The sequence below is a fragment of the Dermacentor andersoni genome, chromosome 2 (assembly GCF_023375885.2).
Source record: "Dermacentor andersoni chromosome 2, qqDerAnde1_hic_scaffold, whole genome shotgun sequence".
Lineage (NCBI taxonomy): Eukaryota > Metazoa > Arthropoda > Arachnida > Ixodida > Ixodidae > Dermacentor > Dermacentor andersoni.
This window is the reverse complement of record NC_092815.1, coordinates 74,652,254-74,663,948: the sequence shown is the minus strand read 5'-3', so window position 1 is coordinate 74,663,948 and position 11,695 is coordinate 74,652,254. Positions and strand designations below refer to the sequence as shown.

Here is an 11,695-nt window from a genome sequence, read left to right as displayed (position 1 = left end):
ACTAGTTTTGAGAAGCCGGTATATGAGCCAAGTTAGACGCGCACAGTACATTAAATGCACTGCTAACGAACACGCTCTGCATTTGTACGGCTAGCGTGAGAACTCGACGTGTCAATGTCGCGTTATATTAATTCAAGTAACTATTCAAACAGAATTTGCTTCGAAGTCCCATCAAGTTGTTCGAAAACTTATATGGTAAGAGCAGTAGTGAAACTGTTGACCGAAACTAAGCAGCATTGGGCTCAGTCAGTATTTGGGAGGGTCACAGAGGCTGTCGGGGACCGACGGGTCGTTGCCGCGGAGCTCCCGACCAAGAGGACCAGCTTAGCAGGCACCTCGAACAACACTGCGCGTGCCGTTCTTGCGCATCGAGCACGCGCCGCCGATCCTTATTATCCTTGTCTTTCGCACCGCGGCATCTGGCTGAGAGCGCCGACCTTAGTGACCTCGCGTTGCGGCGTCGGTGGGCGCTACAAGGAATCCAACGATCCCTCATACCACGACATTTATTCATGCATTTTGACAGTTACATTTAGTCACGACTCCAAGTAGGGTAGCGAATGCACAAGTAGACTCGCGTTACGGGGGTATAAAATAACAGCAAAGCAGGGACTGGTACTTAAGTATTCGCATTAAATACCTCACGCAACATGAACGACTCAATCGGAAGCAGCGATAATTATAATTTCGTCATGTCACATAGTTGAAGAACATCCGTCTATCTAAGTATACTTAGATTTACGCTCACGTTAGGTAATTCCAGGCACTCAAAATTATTCCGGATGAAACCTTCTTTCTCCCCTCTCCCCTACTGCAGTACCTTCCATAGCCCCTGCGTTGCTCTGTAATGTTAAATGCCGACAATAAATGAATGCATCTCTACTGACTGTCAGTTGCGGTCGATCCGAGCTGCTCTTGCCAATTTCCCACGGCAATGGGCGTTCCGTCCTCCCGTCGCCAGGTGATGCGGGGCGTCGGGTAGCCCTTGGCTCGGCACACGATTGTCACGTTCGACCCCTCGCGCACCAGTACGTCAGAGCTGCTTTCACTGCCCACGATGTCCGGGGGCACTGGGCCAGCAGTGGAAACAACCAGGGGAGGTAGAAAGCACGCGTTAACCAAGGATAGCAGTGTACTTATGCAGGTCGTGTCGGGTCATACACTTTTAGAGGAAAGCCCCTCATTAGCATTCAGTAGGATATAAACTTGAGCATTCCTTCTGCTTTCTGGGAGAAATGTGGCCGGTGAGGTGCCTTCATAAAAAGGCCTACGGAATATTATGCTGCGAGCCTTCGTTCCAAAGGAGAACTCCTGTCTATTAACTTCTTGACTTCCCACCGTCCTCTCCCCCCGTCCCCCAGTGTAGGGCAGCAAACCATATTCTTTGTTCTGGTTAACTTTCCTGCCTTCATCACTCATTTTTTTTCTCTCTCTCTATCCTATGAGCTGTAGAATATTAGCGAGGTGTTCTGCTAAGACTGGATGTTAGTGTGACGTGCCAGTGTGACCTGCGATACGCAAGCTGTATTAGGTCTGTGCTGGCAAGAAAATGGCCCCTCAACAACTCCTCGCTTTTTCGTAGTCGACCATCCATTAAGGCTTCGCGCACCAGTCACAAGCCGATGTCTATTTGCTACTGAGGAGCCGAGTCCGTCTGTGTGTTCGGAGCGCAGGCTCCCAAAGGAAAATGACCAGGCAAGATACCAAGTGCGTAATGCGACGATTTTCTGTTTTGAAATTCTAATTACGTAATACTAAACGTATTGGTTAGGTCCATAAACATGTAAAATGATGCAAGAGGTAATCCTCTTTCAACCAAGAAGGGCGCAATAGGCCTGGGCTTGCTGCTACGCGCATGGGCGGTCACTGAAGGCCGTATGCCGGCGCCGAATTCCGGTAGCATTATTCTGAATGCACAAGGTGAAGCAAAATTAGGCCCTTCATTGCGCACCGTGAGGGTTCAGGACTTTGCTCTGAATTCGCATTTTTAATAATCGCTAAGGTTTTTAGCGTTTCATCAAATTATGCCATGCATGCGGACAGCTGGGAGACGAAATAATCGATCTTTTTTTAGGTTCTTTTTGTGTGCAAAGTTCTTACAAACACTATCTGACCCTGGCGGCTAATAAACACTAACGACTTCAATAGGAGTACAAGGCCAAAGTAATTGAGGGGAACACAATGCGTAAAAGTAGCAGCATCGTACGCGTGAACTGGGGAGAAGGCAAATTCTGACTCTATTGTAAGCGCATAAGTGTACAGACAAATTCAAGAATACGTGATCCCCGGGAACGTCTGCTACTGGCTGCCCACCCGCAGAAGGCATACCTGGGTCGAGGAATCGCTGTGCTACGTTTGCACATCGTACCAGAAGCGCCTTGCTCGAGAGTCACACGCCAGACCCTGTCACCCACAACGGAAACGCCAATTTTAATTTCTCCGGCGGCAACGGCATTTAAGATGTTTTTTTCTGTGCCCTTCTTTACAATGCAACTGTGCAACCCTAACACGCCCACACGGAGGTACGAATCACCTGCAACGGCGCCCACCGCACGCGGCAGCTGGCTTGAGCGCACCGCAGACGGCGCGCGAGAGTCCTACGACTGCGAGGTGCTTTCGAGCGCGGGCCCTCTACAGAAATGCCCCCGGCCGTGTAGCGTCCGACAGCGGAAGAATTCTCAAAACACGGAAAAACCCAGCTGCACCCTGCCTGCCCACCAGCCTGCCTGCCTGCCAGCCAGCCGTCGTGCCCATGTTTCCAAAAAGGCGTCAGCGACGCCCCGACAGGGACCGGAATTGCTTATGGAGAAACGGGTCCAAGAGGGCGCGCACGGGAGGGAAAAGAGGGTGAAAACTGACTCAGACGGAAAGGGCGTACGACGGCTGTACACAAGATCGGCAGCGTTGTTCGTTGCTCGCAGGAGGGAGAATTGAGCATGGGAAAGGGGAGAAGGAAGAGGAGGCAAGGAGAAGGGGGTGCTGCCATCTTTGTTAGCCAAATCAAATTAGGGATCCGCAATGAAGTGGTTCCTCCAGTTGTTGCCTCCGAAGGTGCGGCAGCGCCAGGCCATACGGGTGAGGAGAGCGGGAAAGGAGATGAAGGGGTTTGTGTTTCTGGCGGCGACGCTGCCAAGCGGAGCGGAACCGAACACCCGGAGTGAAGCGAGCGGCGTAGTGGGAAAGGCGCTTGGGGAGAAGAGGCGAGCAAGGTGCAGTGGATGAAACGAAAGCCGGGCCACAAGAAAGGCAAGCGGGAAGCAGGGGTAGAAGAGACGCAGAATGACACCAACAACAAAGAAGGAAACGAAGGCGCAGTGATAGGGTAAGACAAGACGGCGAAAGAAATAAAAGACGAGGATACAATCTAATTTGGGATTCACATCTTCCCGCGTACCGCGCTCCTTGCCTCGGCCACGGTTCGCCCGCGATCTTCTTCTTCTTCCTCCTCTGCTCGTAATTTTATTCTGGTGCGCATCGCCAACGTTTCCCTCGCTCCTTATAAGTGGATCGGCGAAGGGGAAGGTGGCGTCTGTTACTGCTTCTATTTCAGAGAGTATATATAGGGGACCGGCGGAGACCTATAGGGATACGATGGGTGGGGGGGGGGAAGGGGAGAGCGGGACGAGATGAAGGGAGAGAGACGAAAATGGAAGGAGGAACGAAACGACGACAGTGGAGTGTCGCCTTTCGGGAACGAAATAATTTAAACTAAAGAAAATAGGGATTTATTTGAAGGATTCGCGGGGTATAATGGCCGCTTTGTCTTTCGATGCCGCTTCAGGTCCTCTCTTTCCCGTATAGCAAACAGGAGCAGCAGTACAGCTCCGTTTCCCTCCTTTACTCGAAGCGTTGTTTTTCTTGCGGTTCGGCTGCTTTATCTCGTCGTCGTCGTCTCCTTTTCTCTTGGCAAAGAGTGGCCCGCTACTGATTTATCTTTGTCCTTCAGCGGAGTTGAAGGAGCGGGAAGAGGCAAGAAATAGGGGGAGTTAGACGGCGCGGTATTCCAGTATAGAGCTCCCCGTTTTTTCGGTCTTTCTTTTTCTCCTTTTACGTGTGCTGCTTCGGTGGCCGCAAGCTCTCTGCCGTGCCCGTGTCTTTGGTTTTGCGCTCCGTTTGACGGACCGCGCACTCGGCAGCTGAGGGTGAGGGAAAGAAGACAGGGGAGGAAGGCTATGGGGGAGGGGGCGGATCGCAGTGGTGCGCAGCGCCGCAGATGAGTCGCGCGTGCCCGGCTTTAATTGGAGCGGAAGTAATAAACACTGCGGAGACACGCAGCCCATATTAGGGTGCACGGGCAACTGGGGCCGCTCCCATGGACTTATTCAATTTAAGCTAATTTGACTCTTGGACGATCTCTCGAGGTTGCATTTTTAATCGTTTCATTCTTCTATTTCTTTTTCTTTGCGCCCTCACCTACTTTTAAACAATTTTCCCTGCGACAATTTTACTTTTTTCTTAATGCCCTGCTCAACGTCGTAGTTTTTGTATGCGGTCACACCGTGGATGAGATGAGAGGACGAAAGGAAGAAAATTGCGTTTCCATCGCTTATGTACTGGTGCTCGAAAGCTCAGCGAAGTGGGCAAATATTTGGTCTGGCCCTGCAGCGACAACTGACTCGCTAACCTTCTTACCTGCTTCCATTGGTCCCGGTATATTACGCACTGAGCACAAAAAAAAAAAAAAAAAAAAACGCACGTTAGGAACATCCGAGGGGCAAGATCGTGTTCAAGTGCCCTGAGAGGGTATGTCGTTCTTGCTTCACAGTTGTTTGTCGTCTTCTGTTAAGTGGTCGGTCAAGGGAAGCGCACCTTTGCAGAAAAGATTAATGTTTGTACAGCCGTGATAGAATGAGGGTAATGTGACGGCAAATTTGGTAGAACTTCATCGGCCTTTTACCAAAGCAATATAAAAGAAAAGTACAGATAAACGATAACATCGCTTACTTAATTTTTATTGTAGACGCGTCTTTACTTTCATGTAACATCGCCGCGTTCATGATGATGCTTTTCTTTTCATAGTGAAACTAATAAATAATACTTTCTCACGAAAGTTTTAGATATATCTACAGATGACATGGTACTTCGAGAAATTCACAGAACAATAATGCCACCCCCCAGGTAGCACACAAAGTCTTGAAAACGTCGTATTAAGGGATTCAACGTTTGAAACGGATTTTTGACCAAAATCGACGCATCAAAGACGTTCCAAACAAAAATAGCTTAAAAACGAGGGGTGAATACGTTTTGATAACGTTGGAAGCCCGGCAGCTTAAAAACGAGGGGTGAATACGTTTTGAAAACGACTCAAGGCGCCACCGCCATGCCACGGCGCGTCAGCCTCTTTAGCGGCTTCTACAATATTCAACAACCCATCAACGCGATCCAACTTTGCGCAAGGTGGCGATACCGTCGTCAAATCATGTGACCAAGGTGGCCACGTGATTCGTGATGCCGGGCGAGCCGGGCATAGTCGCGTCGTCTTGGCGTCGTCACGTCACCGCACTCGTATTGCGCTGTGGTGTGTTTGCGGCTGTTCTGAATGTGCTGCCGCTGCCCTTTGCTATGTAAGTGTTGCAGTGTTTTGCTGTCAAGAAAACGATATTCTGTGATCAGTTTGGGTTGTGCGATATGTTTGTGTGGTTTTAATTTGGAAATCAGTAGTGTTTTCAATTGTTATGTGACCAAGGCGGCCATGTTATTCGTGAAGTCGGGCAAACAGACCATATATGGTCTGTTTGCGACTGTTCTGAATGTGCTGCCGCTGCCCTTTGTCACGTAAGTGTTGCAGTGCTTTGCTGTCAAGAAAACGACATTCTGTGATTAGTTTGGGATGTGCGATCTATTTGAGCCGGGCATAATAGCGTTATCGCACTTGCATTGCGCTGTGGTATCATAGCGGCTGTTCTGAATGTGCTGCCGCTGCCCTTTGTCATGTTAGTGTTGCAGGGTTTTGCCGTCAAGAAAACGACGTTCTGTGATAAGTTTGGGTTGTGCGATCTGTTTGTGTAGTTTAATTTGGAAATCAGTAGTGTTTTCAATTGGAGGGCGCGGAGTGGAGGGCACTAATCAGCTCTTCAAGTTCATTGTCATGTTATGTGAGGCGCCTTTTCACTGACGCTGTAAATAAGGCGTTAAGGGCAGTATAAGGACGAAAGTTAGAGGGACGAAATCGTGCCTGTGTGTCCCTAGCGTCGGGATCGGCCGCTATGCGTGATCCTAACAAGAAAGCATTTCGCAGAATGCGAAGAAAGGCGGCAAAATTTCTGTCTGTGCGCACCTTGCCGATCTCCGCAATATAGAGCCGTCATCGTGGTATTTTAGTCTCCCGTTTAGCAAGAGTGTTGCAGACAAGGGAACTGGTTCAAACAGGCTTTTTTTTTAATGATTCAGTACTAGTGCGGTATCCCAAAAGGTGAGGTCAAGTGCTCGCCCTATTTTCTTCCCTCGCGCTACAGCGCACTGACAGAATTTTGCGTGCACCATACCGTGCTTTTATCGTTTGCGCTTCAGGTTCTCGATTGTGTTTTCGCCCCCTTTACCCACGTGATGGGTATTTCATGGTATTACCGGGTACCACATGTGTCCGTATATTGTGTCCAATATATGAAACGGCCAAATTCGATTTTATTTGACGCCTCAAATGGTAGTAATGTATTGAGTCCCTTGTAGCTTTGTGCTTGTTATCAATTTTACTATTTGGCGAATGGATACAGCATGTACGCTGCATAACTCGCTTGTGGATACTGCATACGTGAGTCGAGTATGCCCTTGGTATAAAATAACTTGTATGCTTTAGGTAGTACGATTGTTTGCAGTTTGGGACATGTGTCGGAATGTACGCTGTGCGCCCTTCGCGCTTTACGGCGGCCTGCCGAGTTCGTGCGGGTGCCATGTGTGCGCATGGAGTTCGCGAAGCGCTCTCGCAGTTTTTATATATATATATATATATAGATGTGTTCTGTTCGCGCGCTTCGCACAACAGGGCATGTCGCAGTTCTTTGTCCTTGTGCAACACATTTTCCTAGCGTACGTCTGTGCATTATTTGATACCGGTTTCACACGGGGCTCTTTTAGCCGCTATCCAGTCCGTTACAAATCGAATTTCTCAGTCGTGATTGGCTCCTCTGCGCAAGCTACGAGAGTGAGCCAGTCGCATCGATAATTTCGATCCGGATCGGGCGTGATCGCGATCGAGAGTGGTCGTGTGACACCGGTTTTACACATGGCTCCCACATAGGGAACACTTTAAGTTCAATGCTACTGAGTGAAGAGCAAGTGCATATATATGCCAAGTGGTGGTATGTGGGCAAGTCTCTCTGGTGAAGCCAATACTTGTGCATTCAATACATTTCAATTACCAGCGTAGTGCATCAATGTGTCTACTTCGACAAAATGGAGCACCAGTGCAGATATCTGAGCATACCTGTCCAGGGCAGCAAGTGTGTCTACATTGAAACCACTACCAGCATGTGCGGCAGTTCTATTTCCAGCAGCGGGACTGCACAATAATCAGTAGGGTGCTCTCAAGCTGTTTATAATATGAAGCTCTGCCTGGACTGTGTGCCAAATATTTTTGGACGTGAAAGTGGGGGTGAATTGGTAAACATCAGTGGAACTGTGCCTAAACTTTGTGGCAAAAGTTTTTGGATGTAAAAGTGTGAGTGAACTGGCAAAGAACTTGCTCTGGGCTACATGTGTTAAACGTTTTTCTCATTGAGAGTGCTTTTTTTTTTACTTTAGGAGACTGGAGATGTGCGCAAAGTGTGACATGTCAGTGTGCTAATTAATGTATTTGCTGGTTTGCAAATTATTCGTTGCAACTTTGTTTTTGCCAGAGAGGTACAACTTTGCCTCTTGTAAAGGGCTTTTTAGATAAAACACATACTATTTATTATGACCATTGCTTCCTTTGTTACAAAAATGCAGCTACCAGTGCATTCCAGTTTATTTCCATGTTTATGTAAGTTTCTAATATGAGGCTTGCATATTCATTTCTCACGTTCTGGAGTGGCAAGATGCAGCATTACTGTCTCATCGTTCGCTGTACTACAGTAGTGTTCACTTGTTACACTGAATCCCCCGTTTAAGTATTCTGTACTAATTTCACTTTTTGCTTTTTTGTTGTATGGTTATTTTTTCTCGCCATTACCTTCTTTGATATATCCTAAAGGCAATATTTCCAATTTTGCATTGTTCCCATTTTTTTTTATTTCTGTCACAGGAATGGTATGCGGTGGTATTTCTTTTTGTGCTCTTTTCAAGCTTCTAGCTGATAGGTAACATTGCTTGGAGGCAGTTACCATCCGATTCATACTCTTGCATTTTTCAGTCTACTTCTTCCATTCGTTTCGATGTCACTTATGCATAACTCTAGTCCATCTAATAGCACGTGCACTTTACTATGATAAATTAGACACTTTAGTACACTCCAGGTTTTTCTGTTCATTTTTGTATGTGTACTTGGAATTTTGTTTATGTGCTAGTGAATGTTCACTTTCGAGTTCATTAGGAATCCTTTCTGCGACTTTTGTCATTGTTGATGTACCTTTACTTCTATTTGCATTTCTCACACAGTTTGTTCGAACCTTGCATAAGCATTACATTTTAATAAAGTGTTTTTGCTTTGTCACAATGTTCTCATTTCATGCACTCTTGGCATGAAGGGCTTGGTCTGGCCACCTGCCAAGACGTGGCCATTTGTTCTTTGCAGGAAGTCATTCCCATTGTGGTTGTAAGCATCGTAGCTTACTAAAGGCGGTATTAAGGATTTATTATTCCTAACAGGCTCATTTTCGTGCGACTTGGTAGAGGATGCGCCGGCCATGCGGGGAACAGTGCTTGGCACTGCGCCATGGCTCTTACAGTCAACACCGACGCTTCTACTCATCTGGGGCGCGATTGGAGATCGTTGTTCGAAACGCCCGATCAGTTTCACCTCACGCGATTGGCCTAGGCCGTGCCAACGGGTGCGGCTGACGACGTCTGCGCGGCATAGGCCAGTCGCGTGAGGCGAAACTAAACGCGTGTTTTGAACAACCATGTCTGATCGCGCCCGTCACCCGCGAAAATTAGCTTCAGATGATCGTAAACCTTTCAAGACCGCTTCTAGACCAGCTTTTTATAACGTCCTAAAAACGTTTAGAAATTGGTTACGAATAGTTTTGCCAAAGGGATTACTTGTGTCTTTCCCAATCCTATTTCTAGACCAGCTTTTCGAATACGTCTTGCAGACCTGTTCTAGATCGTCTCAAGAAAGAAATTAAGCCGGACATTAGCAGAGATATACGACGTTTTCCCGCCGAAGTTCTCTCATTCGTGTCTTCTTTAACCCGTTTTTATCGTCTTGGATAAATGCTACGAAAACGTTACGTATCTCTTTTGTGCTACCTGGGCCGTGAGGTACAACTTCTACCATTTTCTTTTTTGATGCCAAAAGGTGGCACAGAAACGAACAAAGTTTCGAAGCATGGTGCTAAACAGCTTAAGAAATGAAAAACTGTAGAGAAAGCCGCTAACACGTTCATCTACCCCAGGCTCACCTCAAATGCTTTAAACTCTACACGTTGATCTGGACGTGCGTTGAAGTAGGAAAAACGTGAAAAAGACAAGACTTTCGGAAAGAAGAAACTGCACTACCCAGACGCAGTGCCCGTAGTCCTGCACCTTGAACTTAACACCTGCCTCAGAAGGAAAAAAGTAATACTGCCGACCTCCATAACATTTGCATACTAGTAACATAATGTGAGTCGACTCCATTCTATTTAGAAACCAACTGACGAAGAGGCGATGTTGGGCAGATCATCCAAGGCATCGGACAGGTAAGCAGTGGCCTACTAGAGGAACACACCGAGCGTCAAACAATGAAAACACAATAGGAGCCGAGTGAATGAGGTGGGGGGGGGGGGGGGGGGGGGGGTAATGCAGGATAGATTTAGAGGGTTGGGTCAGGCCAAGAATCTGGCGAGTACTGTGTGAGCTTTGTCGACGCCGGGGAACAGTATACTTGCAGATGTTTATTTATTTATTTATTTATTTATTTATTTACATATACTGCAGCCCAATATAGGGCTATACCAGTAGTGTAAACATTATACATTACCATACATTACACATTAAAAACACACATGAACACAAAAAATTAAGTTAAATTATGGGGTTTTATGTGCCAAAACCACTTTCGGATTATGAGGCACGCCGTAGTGGAGGACTCTGGAAATTTTGACCACCTGGGCTTCTTCAACGTGCACCTAAATCTAAGTACACGGGTGTTTCCGCATTTCGCACATGAACACAAAAACATGAATGATCAAAAAGAAGCGCTTTACATTTTAGCGAAGTGCTTACCAGTAGTAGCTATGAAACCATTTAGTGATAGTGAACGAATGTTAAAGGGGAAAAATTCCAAAGCTCTACTGTACGTGGAAAAAAGCTGTACTTGAATGTGTTAGTACGGGCATAAATAGGTGTTACGTTCAAGGTGTGGGAGCTACGGGTACAAGTTGCGTTAGTAAATCTGCTATAGTTACAATCAGAAAGACCAGAGGTGGAGTTATTAATTGTATATAAATGTTTTAAGGCTTCAATGTGATAACGTGAAAGTAATGGCTCAATGTTCACAGATTGTTGAGCATGTGTTGGTGAGAATGTGCGGCTGCAATTTTGGCAAACGAAACGGATAGATTTTCGTTCAACGTTATTGAGCGAGCTTATTTCGCATTATTTGTACAGGAACCAAACGACAGATGCATATTTAAACAAACTTTTTGTGCGGAAAACCAACACGGACAAAGAAAAGGAGTAACACAAGGACGAGGGCTTTGTCCCTGTTTGTTTTGCGCACGAACAGTTTGTTTAAATATGAATCTGTTCCAACTATAGGCCGACTCGCAGTTATGCAACAGATCCATATTCTAGAACAGGACGAGTTGGCGTTTTATATAATAGCAGTTTAGTATCGCGGGGGGTCTTAGTTAAAGTGCGGTGCAAATAACCTAACTTTTAGGGTTTTCCCGTTTACATATTGAGTATGTCGAGACCATGAAAGATGTTTGGTTAAAATGACACCAAACTATTTATACTGTGACACTCTTTTAAGTTGAATGCCATCCAGAGAATAATCGAACGAGAGGGGGCTCTGTTTGTTGGAAAATGCGATCACGACTGTTTTACTACAGTTGATGTTCATTTGCCACGTTTCGTACCAAGCGCAGAAAAACATAAGTGATTGGACAAGACGGTGGTGGTCATCAGTGGAGTTAACAGATTCGTATAATACGCAATCAGCTGCATAAAGTCTGATTTTAGTTGAGGCGTTGCGAGGTAAATCATTGGTTTATATTAGAAATAATAAATGGCCTAATACGGATCCCTGAGGAACGCCTGACGTAACGTCGACAGGAGTAGAGTCCAATGACTTAAAAGAAAAATTGTGCGCGATAACCAAGAAAACTGGGCATCCAAGAAGCAAGACAGGGATTATTGAATATGGCGTTTAATTTTACCAGTAGTTTAGAATGAAACACAGAGTCAAAAGCCTTGGAGAAGTCAATAAAAATGGCATCCACTTGATTACCTATGTCTAGGTTAGAAGCCATATCATGAACAAAATCTACTAATTGCGTTACAGTGCTATAACCCCGAAGGAAACCGTGCTGGGAAGATCTTATAACATCATTAGAGTTAAGGAATTCGATTA

The 11,695-nt window shown here is 46.3% G+C and overlaps 1 protein-coding gene across 2 annotated transcripts in view; it reads right to left on the bottom strand.

The window, feature by feature from the left end:
• The window catches only part of LOC126542002 (lachesin-like), a 105,462-nt gene that overhangs the window by 19,738 nt on the left and 74,029 nt on the right, over nt 1-11,695 (bottom strand). For both annotated transcript variants that reach the window (XM_072286438.1, XM_072286439.1), the window contains exon 5: nt 888-1,070. In XM_072286438.1, coding sequence (XP_072142539.1) covers nt 888-1,070 — 183 coding nt within the window. The remainder of the gene's footprint in view (nt 1-887; nt 1,071-11,695) is intronic.